We start from the raw sequence: 25,914 nt of genomic DNA, 5'->3' as shown, positions 1-25,914 counted from the left end.
TATCATGTCAATTCAGAAAATAAATAATTTCCTTTCAAACTCATTTAACTATAGTTTGATGATAAATGATTCTTCCATGGAAAAGCATAATGAAGAGAATTTTTCTCCTAGACAATGCTAACAATGCTATTTAATTAACTAAACCAAAATGTGATGGAAAACTGACCTAAGATTCCAATCTATGACAAATGACTTATCCTTTTGCAAAAATAATCTTGTACTTTTAAATTTTATTTTTGATTCTTAATTCCAAAAAACAAGTTAAAAAGTTTTAAAATATCCATCTGAAGATAAACAAAATATGGCACATACACATAAAGGAATACTATTCAGACTTAAAAAGGAAAAAAATACTGGTCTATAACTATAACATGGATGAACTTTGATGACATTATGGTAAGGTAAATAGGATAGTAATGAAAGGACAAATATTGTATCATTTCACTTATATGAGATGCCTAGAGTCAAAGTCATAGAGACATAAAGCAGTACAGTGGCCGTGAGGAGATGGAGAGATGGAGTTATTATGTAATGGGTACATGGTTTCAGGTCTGGAAGATGAAAGAAAGTTCTGGGGGATGGATGATGGTCATGGTTATACAACATGTGAATGGACTTAGAGGCACTGAACTGTACACTTAAAAAATTACTATAATGGTAAGTTTTATGTTATACTACCACAATTAAAACACTACACACCTGAACATAGGATTGTTGATTTCTCTGTCATAATCATAGCTTCAAACATTGGCCCTTCACGTACAACAAACTCTATCATTCGATGTATCAGGGCGAGCAAATTCCTACAACAACAACACAGTTAAAGAAAATGGATTCAGACCTACCACTATATAAAACTATACTTGACCTAAATTACTATAATTGTGCAGAAAAAGATTATTCTGCTGACTAAAACAGAATTTATACCAAAAAAGTAACCTGGAGCATATGTTAATGCCTTGTGCATTAAGAGGGAGCAGGACGGTGGGAGTAGGGGAGCGGGAGGGGAGGAAAGGTGAAGGGAGGGTGGGAAACCATAACACAGCCTCACAGTAATAAGACTTAATTTTCTAAATGCCACTTAATTTTATTTTTCAAATGCAAAACATTAAATCCTCAATCACAACTAAAATTGGAAAGCTGTAAATATATAAAATCAGTAACTTAGAACTTGTATATTATAACCATCTAAAATTTACATACTATCTGTTTTAAAAGAAAATATTCCTAATCCAAGCACTTTTGTAGTTGTACTGAAATGTTATGACCATGACTATAATTTATGAAAGTGCAAAACTACATGTCAAATTTAAGGCCTGATTTAATGAAAAATCCATCCAATTCCTGTGCTTTTCTGGTACACATAATGCTAGATGGAGTTTTTATTAAATCTGACCTCTAATGAGGCAACATCCCTTTGAAGCACACTTTAAACCAGTTCACAACTCATGGCATGTAACTCTGCCTACATGTTAAGAATCAATAAGGAAATTATATTGCCGAAGCCTTAAGTGAATGGAGTCCTACTCTTTCCAAACTGGGGGACATGGTGAGATGCCCTTTCCATTTTCCATGACAATTATTTTCCAATATTTAAGCCAAAAATAAATATACATAACTTTTTAGTATACTCATTGGTTGAATTCACAGAAAGCCTTTATTGATTTTTTTAAATCTAAAGCTAAAATGTCTAATAAAAGACTCCAAACACAATTTCAGACATTGATTATGGTATCAGGCAAAAATGACTCAGCTTATTTATAAGCTGCTTTTAATTTCTCATTTCACCAGCCACCCAGCATACAGAGCTGGCAAATAACAATTGGGAAAAGCAAAAGGATATTGGCTCTTGGTATAAGGCACACACTTAAAATTACATCTTTAGCATTCCCAGATCAAATTAAGTTCATATAACTGCTAGAATATAAATATAGTTATAGAACAAGACGGAATTTTTTTTTTTTTTTTTTTGGCTGTATATAACTCCCTGTTTCAGAGTACATGGACAGTAAAGTAACCTATCTTATGTTGACTATAATTATTTTCTCACAGTTTTCAAACAAATCTACTTAAGTGGATGCTAAGATCTCTACATAGTGGAAAAAAATAATTCTAAAGATCAAAAATTATATGCAGGTATAAATCTTTACAAAGGGGCAACTATATATTTAAAACTATTAATTCAACCTTAAATTGTTAAAACTAAAAACAAAAATCACTGAACTGTAATTTAAAAATCATTTTTCCTTCATAACTATTAAACTGCAAATATGCAGTTGAAATCTAAATGAGTATGTATTCTCAGCATCCATAAAGTTAATGACATTATTTTGAAGAAAGGGAGATGGATAATATAAATTATGATTCAGTTCCAAAATTCTTACTGCTATGAGCCAAATAAAAGGATAGGGAAATTTTATGAATTATAATATATAAGACCATTTACTAGGTGGACAAACACAATACACCCAGAAACATGTGTGAATTAAGATTCAAAAGCAACTTTAGTATTAAAGATAGATGAAAAATGGTTTAGCAAGTTTAAAACCAAAGGGTTCACTCTAATGGTGAGTCGAGATTTTTCAGCAAAATGTATACTCAAAATTTTGTTTAGAAATAAGTTGAGCCACAAGTAAAGCTACTATGGGATATATGTTTTTTGAATGTTGCAAAAATACTTTCCTGTGAACGCTTTATCAGTGGAAAAAACCCACTATAGTTTTAAACAGGCTTGTAACTGATAAAATCTATTTTTACAAAATTAAAAAGTTTTTAAATGTTTCATATGATTATTTAAAATCAAAATCTGACAATTAGTTGTTGCTAACTTGAATTCAATATTAAAGAATTGTAATCACACTTTTTTCCTTAAGAATTGTGTAATTTCCTTATTTTTTAAAAAAATGTTGACTTTCTATCAGGATAAAACAGTGTAGTACAAAAAGATAATATATTTTAAAGTGCATTATTTTATTTTAAAATGGTAATTATCTTATTCTGGGCAACCACAACAAAAAAAAAACAAAAAACAAAAAAATTGTCTCTCAGTTATAATAAAACCACATTTATTGGAGTCGATCGTACCAATGTCTGGTCAAAAACTGTATACTTTCCCAATCCATCCCATGATGTTTTCCTGGTCCCCCGCTGCCGCAGACAGTTCAGCTGGTGTTGCTCACCAAGGCCAATGTCAAAGAGAATTTGGTATTCTTTTGTGTTCATTTATTATTCAACCAGTGTTGTGTTCCTGTGTTTGGGAAAAGGCTTAGCTTGACTGAGCAAGAGCATACCTAGAGTACGAATTATTCTGCATTAATAGTATATTGAGAAAGAAAAAAAAAAGGGAGAAAGAAAAATAAAAGAATTCCAAACACCCTTGTTACCATGGAAAAAAATTTCTAGTAAATACGGCATTTGCAAAAATAATAGGAATTTCTTCTTAAAATCAATTAGAAAAAAAATAAAACTATGCCCTCAGTAAGGAGAATGCAAACCCAAGATTATATATTAAACGTGGATAATTCAGAAATCAAAAAATAAAAAAAAAAAATAAGATTGGGTCAAATTGTAACATTATCTATAATTTAAGATGTTTTATTTAAAACACCTATTCTCCCATTATAATAGTTTAACATTAGAACAACTGCAGATTAAATCTATTAAACATATTCTAGCTACCAAAGCTATAAAAATTCTCTACATTAATAACAATAAAAACAAAAGATAATGATGTAAAATTGCAAAGTACACTAAAATTAATTAAATTTCATACATCCCCCCCAAAAGTACTGGGAAGGAACCATTGCTCAGTCAAGATATTACCTTTTCCTCAACACCATTTTTTTTTTAAATTCATAAGGGGATATTGTCTATATTTAGATCAGTAATAATAAAGAAAAACATGTACCTTTCTGTTGGGATAACCACTTTGACTATGGCTTGCGACAGAGTCTGTATATGAAGTCACATCAGATAATAAACATAGAATATGTGAGTATTGTTAACAAGTAACAAGCAAAAATATACATATGCATTGAAAATACTACACATCTAATCACAAGTTTTGCAGGCAATCACTGCATTTGAAGTAATTATACACTAAGCAATTACATAAATGCAAATGGATGTGTTCAGTGAACAATAAATGTTCACCAAATGCAAAGAATCAGAACATTCCTGCCAGAATGCACATCAATGCACTGAAATAGGTACTACACTGAGAATTATCAGATAAAGATTTTAATTTGTGAAATAATTAGCCGTTTGCCTCTGATCATACAGTTTTGCTACTTTGTTCCCAAGCCTTTAAAACCAGCCCTGTCATTTTAAGTGTAATTAAGTCACAACAGAACCAACAGATTCTTATAAGTTGAAATTCAGTTGGTTTTATGTTTAATAAAGAGAAATACTCACCCTTTGCTTTTACTAGATTAACTTTTTTTAAATATCACATATATTCTCAAATATTCTAATACCTCAAACCTTGAGAGTTAGCTAGCTGCCATCCAAACAATTTAACTATTTAGGTGATCTTTCTAATTGATAAGTCACTTAACCAAATAAAAACTATCACTTTCTTAGAACAAAGTAAATTTAGATACTGCACTTAAGCAAACCTGGATACAACACTGGACAAAGGGGGAGAAAAAAACTTAACGAGTGGTCAAAAAAGGAATGCTAGCCACAAATAAAAATGTGACCTAGTATTTCAATACAGGGTTTCCATGGGCTAAGGCAGGGAACACATCTATTTATTTCTTTAAGAAGTTGCCAAACAGAATTACACACACATTTTCTATAAAATTGTTGAAAAGAAACACTACCACAGATTTAGTATTTACAAATTAGATGCGGCCCTATGTACATTTTTTAAATTACCTTCTCAAAATCCTCCTTGTTTTTAGGTGGTGGTAACATTGGAGCATTGGGGTTTTTTAACCGCTCTCTAGGCTGCGCGTTAAAAGGCAGTCCGGATGGAGGTGGGGGAAGTGTATGTTCCATCATAGAAGGCGGAATGTATATTGGATGTGGAGGAATAGGTACAGCTTTACCCCAACCTAACTTCATTTCAAAAGACATAATCATTTTTCCTACAAAGAAAGAAAAGAAAGATCACTCTGCTAAGTCTCTAAAGAAAAATTATTTCTGAAGATTTGAATTTTATTTCATTCTTAACATCTTCATTCCTCACTGGAGTTTTTATAACCACTTTTCCAAACCAAAGAAATGTCTAAGTGGATAATTAAAACTTTCTTACCATTTAAATTTTTTAAAGCTCTTTCAGCATCTCTTCTATTCATAAAGGCCACAAAGCCACAATTTCTCTCTCTGGCTCTTTCTTCATCAGTTCTAGGCCACATAATTTTCACACTAGCTAAAGGTCCAAATCTTCCAAATTCCTGGCACAGCATTTCTTCATTCATCTATGAAAAGGCATTAAGATTTTTTTTGGTATGCAAAAAAAAAAAAAAAGCTATGCAATAGAAAGCAAAGAAATTTTGGCAAAATGAAAAGCAACATATTAATATAACAATTTTCCATTCAAGCACTAGAAAATCTACACAAGTAAAACCCTGCACTCCTGGGGCACTTATTTTCGAATCACAAACACTGTTACACTTAAATAAAATGCCAGGGTAGAAAGGCTGCATGGCTGAAGAAAACAAAAGCATATGTAACTCCCCTCTTTCTGTTTTAATATTTTGGAATCTAAATAACCTTCTCTCTTTCCAACGCCCAACTATTTCCCACCAGTGTAGCACAAAAGTAGGGAAAACAAAACAGTGAACGGATGGTCAAAAGTAGGTGGCGTTTTTTTGTTTGTTTGTTTTCCTTTCCCTTTCTCTCTCTCTCTCTCTCTCTCTCTCTCTCTCTCTCTCTCTCTTTTTTTTTTTTTTTTTTTGGTGTTACTGGGGATTGAACTCAGGAGTGCTCAACCACTGAACCACATCTTCAGCCCTTTTATTTTTTTGAGAAAGGATCTTGCTAAATTGCTGCCTTAGTCTCCTGAGCTGCAAGGGAGATTACAAGTGTGTGCCATCACGCCCAGCTCTAGGTTTTAGAAAGAATATTCTGTTCGATACCACTATAACTCCTATAATTACAATACTGAAGCAGGAAAAGAATTAAAATATCAAAGATAAAACCGCAAACACTAGTTTGCTATCAGAAGAAAAAAGAAAAGCAAGTTATGTATTTAGGTATTATGAAAATATGGCCATCACTGGTCATAGCCCAATTTGATAAATAATAAAATCAACACCTACCAAACCATTCTGTATTCAGTGTCTAGTCCAGTTACTGGAAGAGGGAGACAAGCCCTCAAGAAATTTGTAGCAAAACAATCTGGGCCATACCAACAAGTTCCAAGTTTACAAGACAATTTTAGAGACTATCTAGTTTCATCAGATTTGCCAATATCAGAATCTTGATTTTATTTCTGTATTAACTAAGAAAGCAGTTTTCTTTCTAAAGCATAAAGCAACAGGCCAAAACCAACCTTCATTTTATTTAACTAATATTACCTGTGGATTAATGTTTCCAAGGTATAAATTAGTAGTACTTGGATCTCCTACATCATGTGAGCCAGGTGCATAATCATCAAGAACTGGGGCAAAGAGGAAAACAAAAGTTATACCCTCCAAAATACAAAGCTTGACAATTTCTTATTAATTAAAAAAGCAAAAAACTGTATTACCACCAGATGATCGATTTCTCCTGGAAGGCGCGTCCACTTAAAAGAGAGAAAAAAGAATATTTCTTAATTGTCAGTATGATTAAGTATAAATATACACATTAAAATAAATGTTACTTACTAGAACGACGCTGACCATCAGAATCTGACTGAGGTGGCTCAAATCGACTTAACCTGCCTTTTGTTTTATGCCTCTCATCACGCTCTTCTTGAATTCTGTTGAAAATATTTACAACCAATAAAAATGAGCCTCTATTTGCTTGCCAACATTTAATAAGAACAGAGCTTATCCAAGTGCCATCCCCAAATAACTGGAAATATTGTGAGTATTTAGCTCACAAATATTACAAAAATAACCAAGATCAGTGTCCCTATATCTATCATTCTAGCAATGGAAAACAAAGCCCACTTTTAAGGTGAAGAGGAAATTCAGCATTAAAACTACTGAATTTGCTGTTTCTTGTTATGCTTAACCGCCCCCGACTCCTACTCCAGTGAGTACACTGCTTCTATCACAAACAGGACTCCAGTCACTAAACAAATCAAAAGAACTGAATCCACATAACGCAAGCAACCTTGATGCTGGACTAAATGCTAATTCATTTCAACTACACTCCATCAAATATCTTTATGATACCTAAAAGAAGCACATGGCAAGTAGGTGTTATAACAACTATATTCTTCATATCTGTATCTCTAAGTATCTATTCAATATACCTATTGCTTACTGTAAAACTTACTGTTTCAATTCTTCTTTGAAAAGTTCCAAATTGCTTTTTTTCTTTTCTTTCTCTCCTTTCTTCAGTGGCTATGAAAAGATATGACAAATGACAATTCAAACAAAATAAGATTTTAAAAAAACTAATTGCTGTATAAAACATTTAAATAATTTTTACTTTAGTTTCAATATGTCTCAATTATTTAAATTCAAAAGGGAGAATACTTATTATCATTGAATATTTCCTCTATTCATTCTGCTCCCCCAAAATAACAAATTATTAAAATTATTAAAATGATTAAAACAAGTGAATAAAGACGCCACTAATAAGTAGTCCTAAAAAAAGGAATGTGGGCATGGAATTCAAGAAGTAATGAAATGAACTGTCTCATAAAATAACTGTCATAACTACTGAAAATATGCACAATTCAAAGCAATCACCTTTGAGGGATATGAATTACTAAAACAATGAGTGAAATCTACTCCAAGATAATTCAATGGAGAAGACCCGTCTTTTCAACAAAGAGTGCTGGGACAATGAATGTATACCTACATACACAAGAGTGAAGATATACCTCTACTTCATATTATATACAAAATTATCTCGAAATAGCCAATAGACCTAAATGTAAGAGCAAAAACTATAAAATTCCTAGAGGAATAAACCTAAACAAGGAAATCAGACTTTGACAATGAAAAGTACAGAAAACTAAAGAAAGAAATTTAAAAGGACACTAGAAAATGGAAAGACCACCCATGTTCATGGATAGGTAAAATTAATATTGTTAAAATGGCCATATTACCAAAAGCAATCTACGGATTCAATGCAATCCTCATCAAAATACTAATGACATTCTTTACAGAACTAGGAAAAATACTTCTAAAACCCACTTCGAAAAATAAAAGACCCAGACTAGCTAAAGCAATTCTAGGCCAAAAAACAATGCTGGTGGCGGTAGCCTAATACCGACTTCAAATTATACTACAGAGCCATGGTAACAAAACCTACATGGTACTGGCATAAAAACAGGCACATAGACCAATGGAACAGAATATAAGGCACAATGACAACCCCACGCAGATATAGTCACCTGATCCTTGGCAAAGATGCCAAAAACGTATGTTGGAGAAGAAAGCCTTTTAAACAAACAGTGCTGAGAAAAGTAGCTACCCACATGTAGAAGAATGAGACTAGATCTCGCCCTTCATAAAAGTCAACTCAAAATGGATCAAAGGCCTAGGAATCACACCAGAACTATGCAACTCATAGAAGAAAACATAGGGTCAATACTCCAACATCTAGGTGCAGACAATAACCCTCTCAACAGGACTCTTAAAGCTCAGGAAATAATGCCAATAAGTGGGACAGTGTCAAAGAGCTCCTGAACAATTAGGAAACAATTAAGAGTATGAAGACAGACCTAGAGAATGGCAGAAAAATCTTTGCTAGCTACTATTCCGACAGGATTAATATCAGAATATACCAAGAAAAAAAATTCCACCAAATAACCCTATTAATAAATGGGCAAATGAACTAAACAGACACTTCTCAAAGAAATTATAAATACAAATGGACAATGTGAAAAAAATGTTCATCATTAGCAATTAGGGAAATGCAAATCAAAACTACACTGAGATTTCATCTCACTCCACTTAGGATGGCATCCATTAAGAATACACACAAAAATAATGCAAGAGAAGGTGTTTAGAAAAAGCACCTTCATACTTTTGGTGGAATTATAAATTAGCACACTCACTGTGGAAATCAGTGTGGAGATTCCCCAAAAGAATAGAAAGGGAACTACCATATGACCCAGCTATACCACTCCTTAGTATTTAAAGAATTAAAGGCATCATACTCTAGCAACACAGGTATACATACCCATGTCTATAGTAGCACAGTTCACAGTAGACCAATTATGGAACCATCCTATGTGCCCATCAATAAAGGAATGGATTAAGAACACGTGGTATATATATATAATAGTTTTATTCAGCCGTAAAGAAAGAAATTATGTCATTTGCAGTAAAATGGATAGAACTTGAGAGCATTATGTTAAACAAAATAAGCTAAACTCAGAGAGTCAAGGATCATGTTTTCTCTTATATGTGAAAGGGAAAATAGAAAAAAATAGATGGTAGGGTGGAGATGCCGCATGAAAATAGGAAACCAAAAAAGCAAAGGAGAGGGAGGAAGAGGAAGAAAGGGGAAATATTGAGGAATGACACTGACCTAATTATACTGTCAAATAGTGTACATGTACGAATATGTAATAAATCTTTTTATATAATTATAATGTACCAACAAAATATGGAAACAAAAAAAATTAAAAAACTGAAAAAATCAATCTTACTGTTCAATTTTATCATACTAATTCATCAAATACAGTTTCAAATGACTTTACCCACATCTGCCTACCTACTATCCTCCATAAAAACCCCACCATTCAAGAATAAAAATTTTTATACCACTGAGAATATTTAAGATACAATGTCACTAATTCTGATAGCAATTCCCCTAAAAAAGTTCAAAAATGACTTGGAAAACATATACTACACACTGCTAATAATTTAAATACCTCAGTTCAGAAATGATTCTAAAGCTAACCCCAATTATTTAACATTTATACCCAAAAGGCAGACAACTTATGAATTGCAATATATGTAATGAACAACCAATGTTCTGAACAACCAATGTTCAGAAAAGAATATCATCTACATGTCCTACTCCTATTATCTCTCATCTACATAAATTACTGGGTTAGAAAGTGTGGTAACTCAATGTTTACCCACCCCCCCAAATTAAAAACAAACTGCTTACAGTGGTAGTACTGAAAGTATCACTGGGAGTGTCATCTTTGAACCTAAATTATTTAAGGATGACTTACAGGTTTTTTGGTTTCTATTACAAGAAGAGATGGTGGTCTTTCATTGGATGACTGATTTGGAGGATTTTTTTGATCTGCAAATCTTGAAGATGGCTTATAGATTTTACCTCTTTTTTCATCTGTTTCATGTTCTTCTGAAATGCAAAAGATTGTTTTAAAACTAATTTTACATTTTGACTTTCTTTCCTATTTTTTTAAAAAATAAACAAAAAATTACTAGGTTTTAGTATTAAGATTTATCAGGCTGGGGTTATGGCTCAGTGGTAGAGTGCTTGCCTGCATGTGTGGGCACTGGGTTCAATGCTCAGCACCACATAAATAAAAAAATAAAGGTATTGTGTCCATCTACAACTAAAAATAAAAGAGATTTTTAAAATGTTTCTCAAAAAAGATTTATCACTATTAATATGTAATTAAATTTAAATACTACCATAACCCCTAAAAATAATCATTACAGTAAAACTATCATACAATAAAATTTTTGCAAAGTGCTCCCCTATCTTAAATCTTGAAAAGTATTAACTTTTTTAAATTATCTGGCTTCAATATCACCTCACTAAGCCACCTTTGGCCATTGATTCTGCTAATTAATATAACCACTAGAGGGTGCTAATAGAAAGGAAATGGGAAAGTCAAAAGCAGTCAGGCTTCTTACATAATTATCTACCTACAGTCATTCAACCAAGACTCAGGATTTGCTCAAGAACTAAAATACTGACACTCACCTTTAGCTGCATTAACAACACCCCCTCGCACAAATGTTTTCACTTTATTACCATCACTTCCTTCAAAAGCAGCAAGGAATTCCTCATAAATCTCAGCAGCTGCCTTTTCATCCTCCTAAATACATAACAAAATATTAATTACAATATGAAAATATTATTGTATGTGTGGTTAAACTCATCAAGGAATAATGTAGGTAAAAAACACTTCCCTTCCCAAGTTAAACAGTTCTAGTAGTAATGTCTAAGTCTTAATAGACATTAGATATTAAGTAACACTGAAACTAAATGGAGCTCTGCTCCTTTAGTAACAACTGGTAGACCTGAAAAGAACCCGCTACATAAAGATTAGCAAGTAAATTTCCTTAGCAACGATTCAAGGGTCAAACTGTAAAACAACTGACTGTATGAAAACATATTATACTAACATATTCGAAGTTTTCAAGGCATGATGACTTCATTCAGTGAATATAGATTTTCTTTTCAAACCACTGAAAATATGAAGTAAAAGCAGCAGTATCTACTCCAGACACCTGAAGAATCTTGACATTTTCAATTATAAGTATTCTAAATGTTCCCAAAGCATGTATGAATAAAAAGACCAATAGAATAGAAAATAGGTAAATCTAACAGCATGTAAAAATTTAGTATCTATAAGAGGAATATCTCAAATCAGTGAGAAATACATTAGCTTTTCAATAATTTTCAATAAGTGATGTTAGGATACTGGATAATCATTTGAAAAAGATAAAAATCAATCAACTCTTTATACGCTATTACCAGATAAAACTGCAAATGAATCAATTTTATTTCCTTAAAATTAAACATATAAGTATTAGAAGAAAATATGTGGAAATTTCTTTATAAGCTGGGAGTGGAAAAAACTTGACTGAAAAATCAGAAATCATAGGAAAAGACTGACAAATCAGATTATATGACAATATCAGAAGGAAAATTTTAAAAGAATCAAAAAACTAGGGGAGGGAACGACAGTAAATTAAATCATAAAGCACTAGCAGAAACTTAGAGAAATATTTTAGATATTAGCAGACAGTTGAAAAGAAACAAACACAAGAAAAATGGGTCAGTTTTACTCATAAGAGAAATGCAAACTTAAAACTACATTGAGAAACTATTTTTCACTTAGCAGACTAGTAAAGCTTCTTTACTAATGTCTTCTACTTGCAAGGCCATTGGGAAACAACCACTCATATGTACTCAGGAATCAAAATGCCCCTACCCTTCAGAGATTTTGACAATATTACAAATATAGCAGAACTATATTTATGCATTTATCATTCAGTCTATTAGTCTCAGTTCTAAGAATGTATCCCAAAGATACACTTGCCAAACAAAACAAAACAAAAAACATATGCATAATAGCATAACAATATGTGTAATGGCAAGAGACCAAAACACAAATGCCCTCAGTAAGATTTTTATGTGAATAAACAATTGTATATCTGTACGGCTTTTTAAAATGGACAAAAAATATTTCTATAATAATATCTATGATATAAACATTTAAGAAAGCAACGGTGCAGTGTTCTATATATAGCTTGCTATCATTCCTCTAAGAGGAGTGGGTACAATTTATGCATACACACTTCCTCATAAAGAATAGGTCAAAATAATCAAAAATTGTTACACAGAAGGGAGGAAACAGGTCAAAAGGACAGGGATGGAAGCTGAATATACCTGTGAATACACCTTACTGGCACAGACACTGACTTGGGGATGGACTGAGAATATCCCTGAAGTCAAATATCTTTGGGAAACAATGCTGTGCTGCCCTTAAGACACACTTATTTTGAAGGATAATTCAAAATATATTTTAAACATTACCTTTTTCTTTAGTTCCTCTTGTTCCTTCTTACTTAAAGTTCGCTTAGCTGTGCTCATTTTTCCAATGCTGAATGCTTTAAGTTTGTTTTCTAGAAGAGGCTAAGAGAAGAAAAAAAAAAAAAAAAAAGCATGTCTTTACATACACATGCTTAATGCTATTTCTGAATTTAATACACCTCAACTGATAACCAAGTCTCTGAGACAGGCTACAAGTCACTGAGACAGGCTATGATAGAAAAAACATCCTCAAATATAGAGGGATACATTTTTCTATGGTTCAGGAATCAGCCATCTACAGTTCCTATTTCAACATACTATAAATCACATCATGTCCTTTTATAATTTAGTAATTACCTCATTCTACACCAATAATATTGATATTGATGAACATAATAATTTACTTTGCTGGAAACATATCACTTAATTTTACATTTCATCTCAAGGAAAACTGCATCAATTAATTTGAATACGCAATGAGGATGGAAAAATGGAAACTTTTTGAGCATCAACATGATGCCATAAGTGGAAAATTCCACACCTGACCGTGACTAGTCATGGTCAAAACCTAGGTACAATAAAAGCATTATATAAAATTATCTTCAGGCTATAAGTATAAAATGTATACAAAACATAAATGAATTTCTTGTTTAAGACTTGGGTCCCATCCCATGGGTTTCAGAAACAGAAACATTTCTGAATGTTAAATTTAAAATAATTTTCCCCCCTCAAATGGAAAGAAAAATATTTTGCCATCATTCAGTTTTTCTGGAATAAACTTCAAAAGTTTAAATGAATGATAAAATTACATTTAAATTCGATGAAAACCATAATTTAACAAAACAAAATTTCTGCACTCAAGCTTTATTTATATCCTAAGAGCTACATTTAGACATCCAAGAGAGAAATGGCTAAGGAAATCAGAGTGTTTACTCAAAGGAATAACCGTCATCCACTGAAGTTTGTTTACAGAGTTTCTGCTGAAATGAAAAAAACATTAGACTAAAAACAGGATATTTTAAAGACATGTTGTAGTAAAATGGATCTGAGAAAAGGAAAAATATATTTATGCTTAGAAATACTAAACAAGAAAAAAATGTGTCACATCTGATGCCTTAGACTAACTGGTAATGATTGTGTTATTGTATTTTCTGAATTTAATCAGAAAAAGAAGTTATGTTAAATAGATAAAAAACTAAAAAAGTCCCAAGAGTATTTAGCAGATGCAGGAGGAAAGATGTTCCTTCTCTCTGTTCCTGTCTGCCCCAGGCACTACACTTCACAGCAGATGGCGCCTGCTCCTATTTGCTTCCCAGGGTAAGACCATAAGCATTCTAAGAATGAGGACTAAATAACATATGTATGTATTTCCAGTGACTGGTATTTGGCACTTGGTTCAACAAACAAGGGGGTAAAGATAAATCTGACAATAGCCACTGTACATCTAAAATGCTGCTTTGTTTTTAAAATATCATTAAACATTCTAAATGAAACATATCTCATAAAACTAAAAAACATTTTCTTATATAACTTGAGTTTAATAAAGAATATTATTTTCTAAGATAAGATGAAACATGTACAAAGTCAAATATTCCATCATCAAATACAATCAAGGATAAGTTAAAATCATTAACTATCCTTTCTCATCTACCAATACTCACTCTTGAAAGATTCTGATGAGGAGAATCACAAAGGCTCTCACGGGCACTTTCATTCCTATAATTATGTTTTCTTGGACTCTTAGGCCGTGTCCGACTTGGCATATCACTATCTGAGGGTCCAGATGCATCCATCTTCAGGAAAAGTTTTAAAAAAAATTTTTTTTTAATCATGTATATAGTACGGAAAACTATAAATGATCCGAATGTCCAAATATTGACAAATTTCATTGCAGATTATCAAAAACCACATTCCTTGTACTGCTGCAATCACCCCTGATATCATCAGCAAAGACCTTAAGAATGGGACCAAGTTTTTAATAATTCTAACTTCCACTTGAAAACTCAAATGTTATAGAGCTAAAAGTAAGTTGTTATTCTTTAAGTAACAGATTCTTTTCTTCATTTTCAAGAAAACGTCTGCGAAATACCCAGGTCTGACTAACCACAGTTTTCATTTAAGTGAAAACAGTATTGCATTCAAAAAGCAGCTAGCTTTGCTCCCCAGCTCAATCTTGCACAAGTACTTTTCCACAAGACAAACACCGCACTTTGGAAAGGAGAAGTGCTATACCTCTTGTTTCACTACACACTATTAAAAAGACCCACATTCAAGTCAAGATTTAATAATAATAATACTAATTTTATTACTTCACTAAAAACATTCATAAGTGAAACTAGCATATTTTTACTGTGCCTGGTTGGGGAACACTATGACTACCAGTACATTTTGGCACCTCTCCCTGACTTACTGAAGAGCCAATGGTTTACCCACCCACTGCTTTTGCATCATCAGTGCAAATGTTAACACAGTGAGAAAAGCAACTAATGCTTTAGTACTCAAAGACCTCCGAAGATTCTCAACAACCCCTAGAGGTCTACAGAGCACACTCTGAATACTGCTGTAATGACATATATAAAAAATTACTTATTACAGTATTCAAAATGTCAAAAAGCTTTAAACAAAAAATGTGCCTACAAACACAAAAATTGCTTAATAAATAATTGTACCTCTTTACTGTGGAACATTATGATGCCATTAGTAAGAACAGATCAGGGCTATGCCAGTTGACTTGCAGGGAATTTCAACAGGTATAATGTATACTGAAAAGAGTGTCCACTTTGCAATCCCATCAGTGTATAAGAACACACATGTATCTGTACACAAAACTTTGAAGCACAATAAAAATAGAGGAAATAAAAGGCTAAACATAAAATAAGGAAATATACACATTAGGTTTCTAACAAGGTGTGAGGGGGCTAACTTACATAAGTAAAACACAAAATAAGAGGCAAGAAGAAAAAATGTGCATACAGTGTAAACGTATTTACTTACCACATAAAGGCCTAGAGAATTACACAAAGAAAAATTGAATTTTACTTTTTAAAGAAAAAAGACAGTCTTTTATACTCACATGTGCATCTGAAGAGCCAGATGAATGAACATCTGATGATCTGGTCTACAAATATTAGAAAAGTTTTTAAGTCAATATTTAAAGGATAAAAAAAGTCTTATTAAACTAAGTTCTTATGTGATATGGATTTAATCTTCCCTACCTTTTAGCAATTCCTTCTCAGCTAATAAAACTGAACAAAGGAAATCTCTGACTTATGAAAAAGTTGTGATTCAGGAAGAAGTCAATTCTTTAAAATTCAGAAAGCATATTTTCAAAATATGATATAAAATGTTATATCTGAGGAATAGTTACCTTTATACAGTACAGACTAGAAACCTAACCACTATTTTTACAACAGAATTTTGGTGCAAAAGCTCTTCCCAAGTCATAAGACAGACTATTGCTACAATACTGACCAAGCAGCAACTTCCTGACACACAGCAAAAACAAAAACAAAAAAATTCCCTTTCCCAACCATTCAAAGCCTCAGAAAGAGAGTCAACAACAAGAAAATCCACATATAAACCTTTGCTTCTAGAAAAAAGGTACAAAGTCTACTACAAAATAGGGAAAATACTACTATCAAATCCCCAAGAGGCTACCACTTACAACTTGTTTTAAGGGGGCTGCTTCTAATTCAGCAGGCCACAGGCTGGCTATAGGTATCCCTGTGCCTGCAGGGTTAAATCCTCAAATAATGGCACTTTCCAACTATGCTGACTGTTATAATTTCATCTTATTTTTTTCTAAACTGATTTACATCTCAGATTACACATGGAACAAAATAACTTGCTTTTATTTCCACTAAACATCTAGAGACAAAAAAGCCAAGCTGCAAGGCTATTAGCTAATTAAAAAATGGCATCTTTCTGAAAGTTTTATGTGGAGACTAAGAATTTAACTTTGTCATTGTTGTTTATATTTTTGAAGACACTGCATGATAAGATTTTACTTAAGAGTTAAAGTGAAATGAAGAATCTTGAAATCACAAATATCTCATCTGACCCTAGCTCCTAGTTCTACATTTCAAATAAAACGCACACTAAGTTTCTAAAGCAAATTAAACATTTGTTTTAGAAAAAAGCAAGTATAGGAAGATTCATGAGTTCATATAGTATCGCTTTATTTAGTTTATCTTGTCCCAACATAAGGCTAAAAGCAGCTGGTCAGATTTTCTAACTGAATTTACTCCCTGAACTCCACTGCACTGAGCCCTAGGCAAAAACTAGCCCAAGATAGGCATGCCTTGTGATATCGCCCACCTTTATTCTATCATTTTCCTGTTCTCAACTTCTACTGTGCCTTCCCCATTCATTTTCTTCTCCCAGCTGACCTTTCTTAATAATCAAGATGGTATAAAAGAAGAAACATTTTTACATTTAAACTTAACTTTGTTAAACATTCTTTGAAACACAACTTGAAATATGTCCATTTGCAGACATATAAAAATTAGAAAATCCAAGACAGTAAAAGGAACACAAATTAAGTGAAGAGGCTAAATAGACTTTAAAACTCAAAACAAAATAAAAAAAGCACTGCCTTCCTAAATACCTGTATTAACCTGCTAGCTAACAAAAATAATATTATAATAACAGCAACAAAAAACATAAACACGTAGAAACCACTTTAAGAAATACATACAACGTTTACGAAGAAAACACAAACTTTATGGAAAGATTTTGTTACCCAAGTCACCTTTTGGAGACTAATATTCCTGGATGGGAAAAGTCAATATTAAGACCACATGAACAATATTCAATTTTATTTATATATTTAATACAATTTCATTCAAGAGCTCAAAATTCCAAAGGAAAATCTTTGCAAGGGGACAAAGGAATTAGAAAACAGCTCTAACACAAGAAGAATAAGCATGCAAGAGAGTAGCCAAGAAAGGGATAGCCTTTCTTCTACTGGCTATCATCTGAATCCTCATTTCTAGGATTTAAAAACAAGAGCCACAAGAACCTGGACACTCCACCTATTTCCACAGAGTTAACTCCTTCATGACATCAAGTCGTCTAGAGATGAAGCTCCATAATCTAATCGGGAATATCACCTGAATAACCATTCACCAAACAGGTGAATAATCTGAAAGTAATCTGTTCAAAAGTAGCACTTTTTTCAGCTTTCTAAGAAACAGAATTTGATGAATTTGCAAACAAAGCAGTAACAACAGCATGGCTTAGGATAATGAATCAGAGAATTCAATCAGATAATGAATCTAAGAAGTCATGGTTTTACTTAACTGCAAACCAGACATTGACCACTGATACGCAGCCATAACTACAAAGCATTCAATGGAACGTTTTTAGAACTAAGATTAACACAGAGATGCAAACAGTAGTTAGTAAGATTTTTAAAAGAATGACCAATTTCAAAGGTAGTGGTTGAGGTCAACAGTAAATCCAACACTACAGAGGCTGAACCTCTCCCTCTTCTTTACCTAAAACTGAACTGTATAGTCTTTGGCTGTTTTTTCTCAACTGAAGAACACAAACCATTGATGCCTAAGTATCTCCTGAAGTCTATAACACAATTCCTCATCCAGATGAAAAGACTCAAATGCAAGAAATCGAAGGACAGAATAAGAAACAACTAAGGCAAAAAAAAAAGAAGCAGATGTAAGAGAACTTTATCTTTGGACAGCAAAAATAAGAAAATTCAAAAGGACCAATCGCCCTGATGATTGTTGAGAGGAAAATTGTAAAGCTAACTATACTATCCATATGGCCCTGTATCTTATTGTCTGAGAATAAAAACTAGTGTTTTATCTTGCTACTACTCCTCTACTTCAAATGAAAGCCTAACACTCAAGTTTTCAAATTAGCAAGCTATGCAGAGCGACACTCCTCCTCCACCATCAATTCTGCCTATTCAGTTCACCATTCCATCTCCGAATATCTTGCCCTCTAAAAGCATTGAAATTTTCATCTGAAGTTGAACAATTTCTCCCAAAGGAAGTATGTCAGCACCTTTATTATACTGAAATGATTTCCAGTTCTTGACCTTCAATTGTGGTCATCTCCTGGGTTTCAATCTCAAACTGTTTCCTGGACATCTTCACTTGAATGTCTGTGAAGTCCTCAACTCTCACATGTCTAAAATTCCTCCCAAGCTTCCCCTCTTGTCCTTCTTATTTCTGACACTGGGTAATAACTCTCATTCATCATCTGGAAATAGCAAACTGTTAAAAGCACAGGTTCTGGAATAAGACTTGTAACACTTACCAGCTTTGTAATTATGGGCCTAGTTTCTTCATATGTAAAACTGAATACCACCTGTCTCAGGATTGTTGTGAAAGGCAAATACAGGTGAAGCACTTAGAAAAGGGTTAACTTCATAATTGCTCAGTGTTAACCAGTAGCAGTATTCTAACAGGGTCATCCTGGCTGCCTTCCTTATCCTTCATAATCAGCTGAGTCAAATCCTGAGCCTTAACACAGATCTTGCATAGCCCCTTTGTCTCCTTTCTAAAGACACCACTGTGATTTAGATCTTCCCTTCATTTAATCACTTACTGAACACTTCTTAGCTGGTACTATGCCTTGCATTAGATATGAAGTAAAATAAGATACAGCTCCTGTCCTTAAGAGTAAATTTAAAAAGACAAGTAAAACAATGTGGCTATGCCACAAGAGCACAGAAGGCAAGCCAATCTTAACTACGTGGGGAAACAACGAGGGCTGTCAGGGAAAGCGTCACAGGACAGGATCTGGAGGTGCAATTTTTTAAAGCAATCTTCAAATTGTGCCAGCGCCACCGCAGTAACATCTGAACTGGTCCTAACCCTCAAATCCTTCCTAAACTATGACCTCAGACGAGCTCTCCTAAAGGACTTTCCTGCCTCAAATTTCCCACAGCTAATTTCATTCCCCAGCATTCAAAGTCTTCCACAGTTAAACCTAAACTTATCTTTCCAGTCTTCCTTCCCAAGTAAGTGCCCTATGCCCTGACCACTTCTCAATCTATTTCCCAGCTATTTATTTTCTTCACCTCCTCCCTCTTCTTTTAATACTCCTATCTACACCCTTCGAAACTCTGCTCAAAGGACCCAAATATCACTATGCTCTTGAAACTGTATGCTACGTTCTTCCCAAGCTGTAATGTGTCGCCTCCTTACTTTCAGACACTTCTGAGAGGACAACCTCGTACTATTATATGTGTTGACTCTCTCCTACTAGATTGCATGCACTACAAGAGTGGTTACAGGCTTATTTAATGTCGTTTTTTGTTGTTGTTGTTTTTTAATCTTAACAGCAAGCACAGATCTGAAAAATGACAGATCCTCAATACACTTGTTGACTTAACCTGTCTAAACAAGTACCAGAATTATACCCCACACTGTCAATATTCCATGTGTCCACTCATTAACAAGTAGCAGCTACCTGGCTTAATACCACTACTCAAGCCAAACCAAGGTTTCACCTCTCAAAAACAACTTTGTAAGAGCATTAAGATTTGCACTGTAGGTAATACATTTAAATAACAAACCTATCAAGATTTTTAATATTACATCCAAAACACTACCAATATACAAAAAGCTTTAAGTACACTTTGAATGCCCTGCAGTATTAAGAGAGAGAAGAAGGAAAAAGAAAAATTAACTTCTCAAGGAATATAACAGCCTCAAGTGTTACTGGCAAATGTATCTGAAAAGTTATTTCTGGGCTGAGGGTGTAGCTCAGTGGTAGAGTGCATGCTTAGCACATGCAAGGTCCTGGATTTGATCCGCAGAATCAACCACCACCACCAAAAATAAAAAATAAAATTTAAAAAAATCATTTCAGCAAAAATATCCAGTACATGGCTGATGTGCAAAAAAATGTTAAAACTACTTAATATAAGGTAAATGTCTTGTAATAATATTGTTATTTACCTGTACCAAGTTTTATTTTTCTTTCAAAAGTGTTGCTCTTTTAAAAAGCTGTAGACAGGCAGGAGTCTTTAACATGTATGCCAAATGATCTCCCTCATTTGCCACCAAGGCAAATGGCTCTTTTCTTAGGCTTACTTTCCAAGAAAAACAGTTTCAGGAACAAAAATCAAAACAAAAGCTGGAATTTCAGAAAACCATCAATTCAGGCCAGTAAGGTAAGAATTTTTAAAAACCATATCAACAGTTATAACAAATCATAAGAATCACAAGTTTAGAACAGATCTCCATTTTACTTTTTTTTTTTTTTTAAGGTGATGCTTTCTGTTAATCAGCAAAATAGTTTCCAAAGCAATTCAGCACTCGATGTCCGAGGAAGCCAGTGATTTCTCCTATTTTATCCATTTACCTCTTTAATCCGATTTTTGATAATATGGCAAAAAAAACAGGCACCATCAGAGTGAAACAACAGGGCATGCAATTCCATTACATTAGCAATATCACCAGCATGGGAGATACAGAGGAAAAGGAAAAAAACAGATTCTCTTTATATGCTTCTTTGGCTTAGCATACTAATAAAACAAATGAAGTTCAAAATAATAAATTAATTTTTATAAACTAAATCCTAAAGAAATACGCTTAACAATTTTATAAGCTAACAATAAGAGTGCTCTCAGCTCTCATCAACTCCCTTGCCCTCCCCTGTCCCCACGTGTCTCTCCCTCTCCGTTTCAAAATCAAAGCCCTAATATGGCACCAAACCCATGCCCCACCCAATTAATATTTTAGTCTAAATATAAACAGAAATAAATTCATAGGAAAATTTAGTTCATTTCTAAAACATCTGCTGAATGTCTACATCTGCCAGGCTTTAAAATGAAAAGTACTAAGCCCGCATGGTGGCATACAACCTGTAATCCCAGCAGCTGAGGAGGATGAGGTGGGAGGATCACAAGTTCAAAGTCAGCCTCAGAAACTTAGTAAGGCCCTAAGCAACTTAGTGAGACCCTGTCTCAAAATAAAAAGTAAAAAGGGCTGGGGATGTGGCTCAGTGGTTAAGTGCCCTTGGGTTCAATCCGTGCTACAAAAAAGAAAAGGCACTGAAAAATTACACAGAAAGTAAGAGCCTGGCGGTCTTTTCATTGGAGACTACATATTTCTAAAAGGTAATTTTAAAGCTAGCAAGAAGAAACTGTAGCAGTTACCAATAGTTAAGAGATGTTAATGATTTTGCCACTGTCAATGGCAAAAAATCCTGCATCTTGTTTGTTTGTTTTGTGGCACTGGGACTGAACCATAGGCCTCATGATTGCTATGTACATCTTTAAAATAATGTTTTCCTCAATAAAAAGAAATATAATTAATAAGCATCCCACCTCTCAATGGAAATTTAAACTACCAAAGAAGAATGAGCATAAAACAAAGTATCTGTTCACCCTCTCTGCATTGTACAATAAAAGCCATTTATCCGCTCTTTGCAGAGGAGGGAAATAAAACCATAGAGATCAATTGCTGAAAATATCAACTCCTATATTACTAGCCACAATGATCTTATATTCTCCATAATATAAATTCTGGAGTTGCAGTAGAAGTAAAAAGTAGCAATGTGGGAAGTCATTATAATAGCTGATGACATAGATTCCAATCTCTGGATTAAAATCTATCCTGACATTTTGAAAAACAAGTACTTTTTATTTCCTTTAAAAACAGAAAAGGAGGACAAGGACTCAGATTATGCACTGTATAGGCACCTAGTCACTGAATTTTTATATCATCCCTGTAAAACGGAAATGTATCTACAACTCAAGTGAGAAAATTGAAATTTAAGAGTTTAGGCGATTTTCATTAGTATTACTGCAAATATAATTAACTACTGAGTCAGAATTTGAATCCAAATCTTTTGCTATCAAAATTCATGACCTTTCCACTACGTAATGGAGTTTTCCCCTATAAACAGAGAAATCATGTCAATACATGATTTGAATCTGTTCTGATTCCTTTTACAGGCATGGGTAAGAAATCTGTTAAAAGCATCAACAAATGATAATCTAAAAGAACATAAACAGCAAGATTCATTATTGGAAAACCCAATAATCTACTTAGAAGGAACAGTCACACATTCACAGCCATCAGTACTATTTTAGAAGGAAGCCTAAACATACACATTGAAATGTTTTCAATGTATCCAAGGTCTCAAATACAGGATACTTACTACTTGGAGAAGAAACAAAAATTGTGAATTATCATAAAGGTAGTTAGCTTTCCTAACAGTTCCTAACAGCACGTGGAGCTGTTTTCATGAGGAAAGGAATAGCAGAGTGGACAGAGTAAGGCACTGTTCAAGCCTCCTCCCTCTACAAGGGGAGGAGGAAAAATTTACTGGGGGAGGGATGGAAATAATGTGGACTAAAGGTCTGATGTAAAGCACCCCAAACTGTCCACCCACCATACTTTCACTTAACTAAAAGATGTCTGATAAGGACTTTAACAATTACAAACTAAATTATTTGGTGATCATTTACCAAATGGCATTAAGACATGTTTATTAGAAACTGAGAAAGCAAAAATAAAATGGATTGTGATGTCTCGCAGAACAAAGAGCAAAGGCAAAGCTCTCCTCTTCCACCTAAACTTCTGACTTAAAATCATATTCTAAGTCCCCAGAACCTTTAAGCGTTAACACAACTTCTTTCTTCAGCGTCTAAATGCTTAACAACTACTTTGTGGCAACAGCAATATTTTAATATTGAATTCGGGTTGAAAAACTCCACGCAAGACAAAAATAACAACAACAAAAACAACACGATTAAATGACCCGCCCAAGATGGCAACTAGGACCTGATATCAAAACCTTACCGACGCTAAACTACTTCCACAGCCCGTCCCTTTCACAAGATGTGCGCTCCGTTCCTCGTAACCTCAAGTGGGATTTACTAGGATTCCCCAAGTCTACGGAAGTTCTTCCTTCAGTGGAACACACCACGCAGAGACCGAGACCCCGACTCTGCGACCCTTGGGAGCGAGGGCTCGTTTTCCACTTCCTCTAAGGGGAGGTGAAGGCCACGTGTAGAGCGCAGCATTAACCTTGGCGACGCAACACTGCAAAGCAGAGCTGCTCCCGCCTCTGGACTTCCCACCCGCGTCCTCTGGCTCTCGGTCCTCCCTCCACCAACTTGCGACCCCAGGGCTTGTTTATTCCTTGGAGGGCATGGAGGAAATTGAGGAAGGCCAAAAGCAGGTAAGACACAAAAACCAAAGACCCAAGACAAAAAGAAACGGGCACTTAAAACACGGGAAGCGATTCCCGCCTCTCCCAGGCGCTAGACCGCGGCCTCGGAGCACGCAAACTGGGAAACAGGGGCGCACGTCTAGGACCTCGGGTCTCGATCTGAATTCCTGATTTCTCTCCAATGCCAAGCAAGGAGCAGACCACACACGCCACCGGCCCCTGGGCACGCCGGGCTCGAGCCGAATCCAGGCTGGGACCGAAGGGGGACATCAGGCCTCTAAACCTGCGCACCACCGTGCGGCGGCGCCCAGGCCTACGGTTGCGACCGGAACTGGGACCCCCACCCCAACCACCCCCAGTAAGCCAGAAGCGTCCATAGACCCCGGATGATAGCCACAGACCCACTGACTCATGAAGACCCCTAAGAAATTACCTTTGAACTGGCCTTCTGAGATCCGCCTGGCGTTTTGTCCGCCATCTTGAGCTTTGCCCCTCCTTCGGCGGCGGCAGCAGCACGAGCGAGTCGAGCACCGAAAGAGCGGATCTCAGCGCAGCCCGCCAGAGGTCCGTAAGGCTGAGTAATCGACGCCGGGACTGTGGATTCAGGCCGAGTCGCGCTCTTAACTTCCGGTGCCAGTCTCTTCCCTGGTCCCGCCCCCTTCCTTAGTCTTCTGGCCGTCGCGGTTCCTGGGCCTGTCATTGGCCCCGGGAATTTAAAGAATCTCCTTTGCCTGACTTTCAGGGCCGGCTGACATTTCAGTCTGTTTCCCCAGAGCCAACCCTTGATCGATGCAAGCCAGCATTTGTGTTTCCTGGGAGGGAAGAGCGCCAGCCGCTCGTTAAGAAATGCGCTGGCGGCAGAGGGAGGCCCTTTTCCTTCAATGCAGAAAACAGGTCTGATCGAGCCAAGAGTACTGCACGCTCCAACTCCGAGCCTGCCTTCTGATAGGAAAGCAAACGCAACTTTGTGAATGTCCAGCTGGAGTTGTGTCTGCAAAGCCGAGAAGAGGAGCCTTGGACTCAACCTGGGGGTGATCCGATAGAAACTGTTTGGGGCACGTGCAAATGAATGCTTGCAGAGACGGTGAATGAAAGACAAAAAATAGACCGAATCCTAAATCTAGTATATATGTAAGTCTTGGGTCATTTTTAAAATTACATTTCACACTTCGGAATTGTTTTCATTTTTAATCACATAAATGGGGGAAGCACCATAAGCTTTTCTACTTGGTACTTTTTTGAGTTCTTCATCGGGATCTGGATTCAAAGAGGGACAGCTTGCCTGAGAAGGTCATGCCAGAACCGAGCCGGGCAGGGAAAGGACATGCCTGGCAGAGGAGTAGTTGCAGTGAAAGCCTGGTGGCAGGAGTCAGTACAGCCCGATCCTTGTGCAGCAACGACGCCGGTCAAGTTTTATTACACCAGGTGTGGGAGGCACGTGACTGGAGAGGTGGATGGGAGCAAATTCACACAGGGCACTGAAGTAACCAGTGTAGTCGAGTTGGAATTGAATCCTGAGGATGAAGAGTGGCCATCAACAGTATTAAGTAGGGCTGTGATGTGGTCAAATTTTTGTTTTAAAATGTTCTGAGGACTGGGGATAGGAGAGTATACATGACCTTCTGTCCCAAATGCATTTATTCGAAAATACTTCTGAGCCCTGTTTTGTGTATAAAAGTCTACCGGTCATGGTTAGGCTTGCAGAGACAGACAAAGACTAGACTTTATGTGATGTAAAACTTAGAACTGGGGGAGAAAAGGAAACAGCAAACTAACAATCACTATGCGTAATTAAGTTGATGCTTCAAGGAAGAATCAATAGGCAAGGGAACTCTGAAAGTTGTAGTTAATTCTGAGAGTAGAAGTGGGTGAAGAGATGGGGAGGGTTCACAA

At 35.1% G+C, this 25,914-nt stretch overlaps 1 protein-coding gene across 1 annotated transcript in view; it reads right to left on the bottom strand.

Annotated features, from left to right (window-relative positions):
- Positions 1 to 24,552, bottom strand: part of U2SURP (U2 snRNP associated SURP domain containing) — a 47,360-nt gene extending 22,808 nt beyond the window's left edge. Inside the window, 15 exon segments of the mRNA XM_079101070.1 lie at positions 700 to 727; positions 730 to 803; positions 3,908 to 3,951; positions 4,879 to 5,090; positions 5,258 to 5,423; positions 6,525 to 6,607; positions 6,698 to 6,733; positions 6,816 to 6,910; positions 7,435 to 7,502; positions 10,301 to 10,434; positions 11,026 to 11,140; positions 12,868 to 12,966; positions 14,526 to 14,657; positions 15,938 to 15,982; positions 24,455 to 24,552. Of these exon segments, the coding sequence (XP_078957196.1) occupies positions 700 to 727; positions 730 to 803; positions 3,908 to 3,951; positions 4,879 to 5,090; positions 5,258 to 5,423; positions 6,525 to 6,607; positions 6,698 to 6,733; positions 6,816 to 6,910; positions 7,435 to 7,502; positions 10,301 to 10,434; positions 11,026 to 11,140; positions 12,868 to 12,966; positions 14,526 to 14,657; positions 15,938 to 15,982; positions 24,455 to 24,499 (1,376 nt within the window). The 5' untranslated portion in view covers positions 24,500 to 24,552.
- Between the last annotated feature and the right edge of the window lie 1,362 nt (positions 24,553 to 25,914).

Source organism: Sciurus vulgaris (genome assembly GCF_902686455.1).
Source record: "Sciurus vulgaris genome assembly, chromosome: 10".
Lineage (NCBI taxonomy): Eukaryota > Metazoa > Chordata > Mammalia > Rodentia > Sciuridae > Sciurus > Sciurus vulgaris.
The sequence above is the reverse complement of the archived record's forward strand: the minus strand, read 5'-3'. Positions and strand labels throughout refer to the sequence as shown.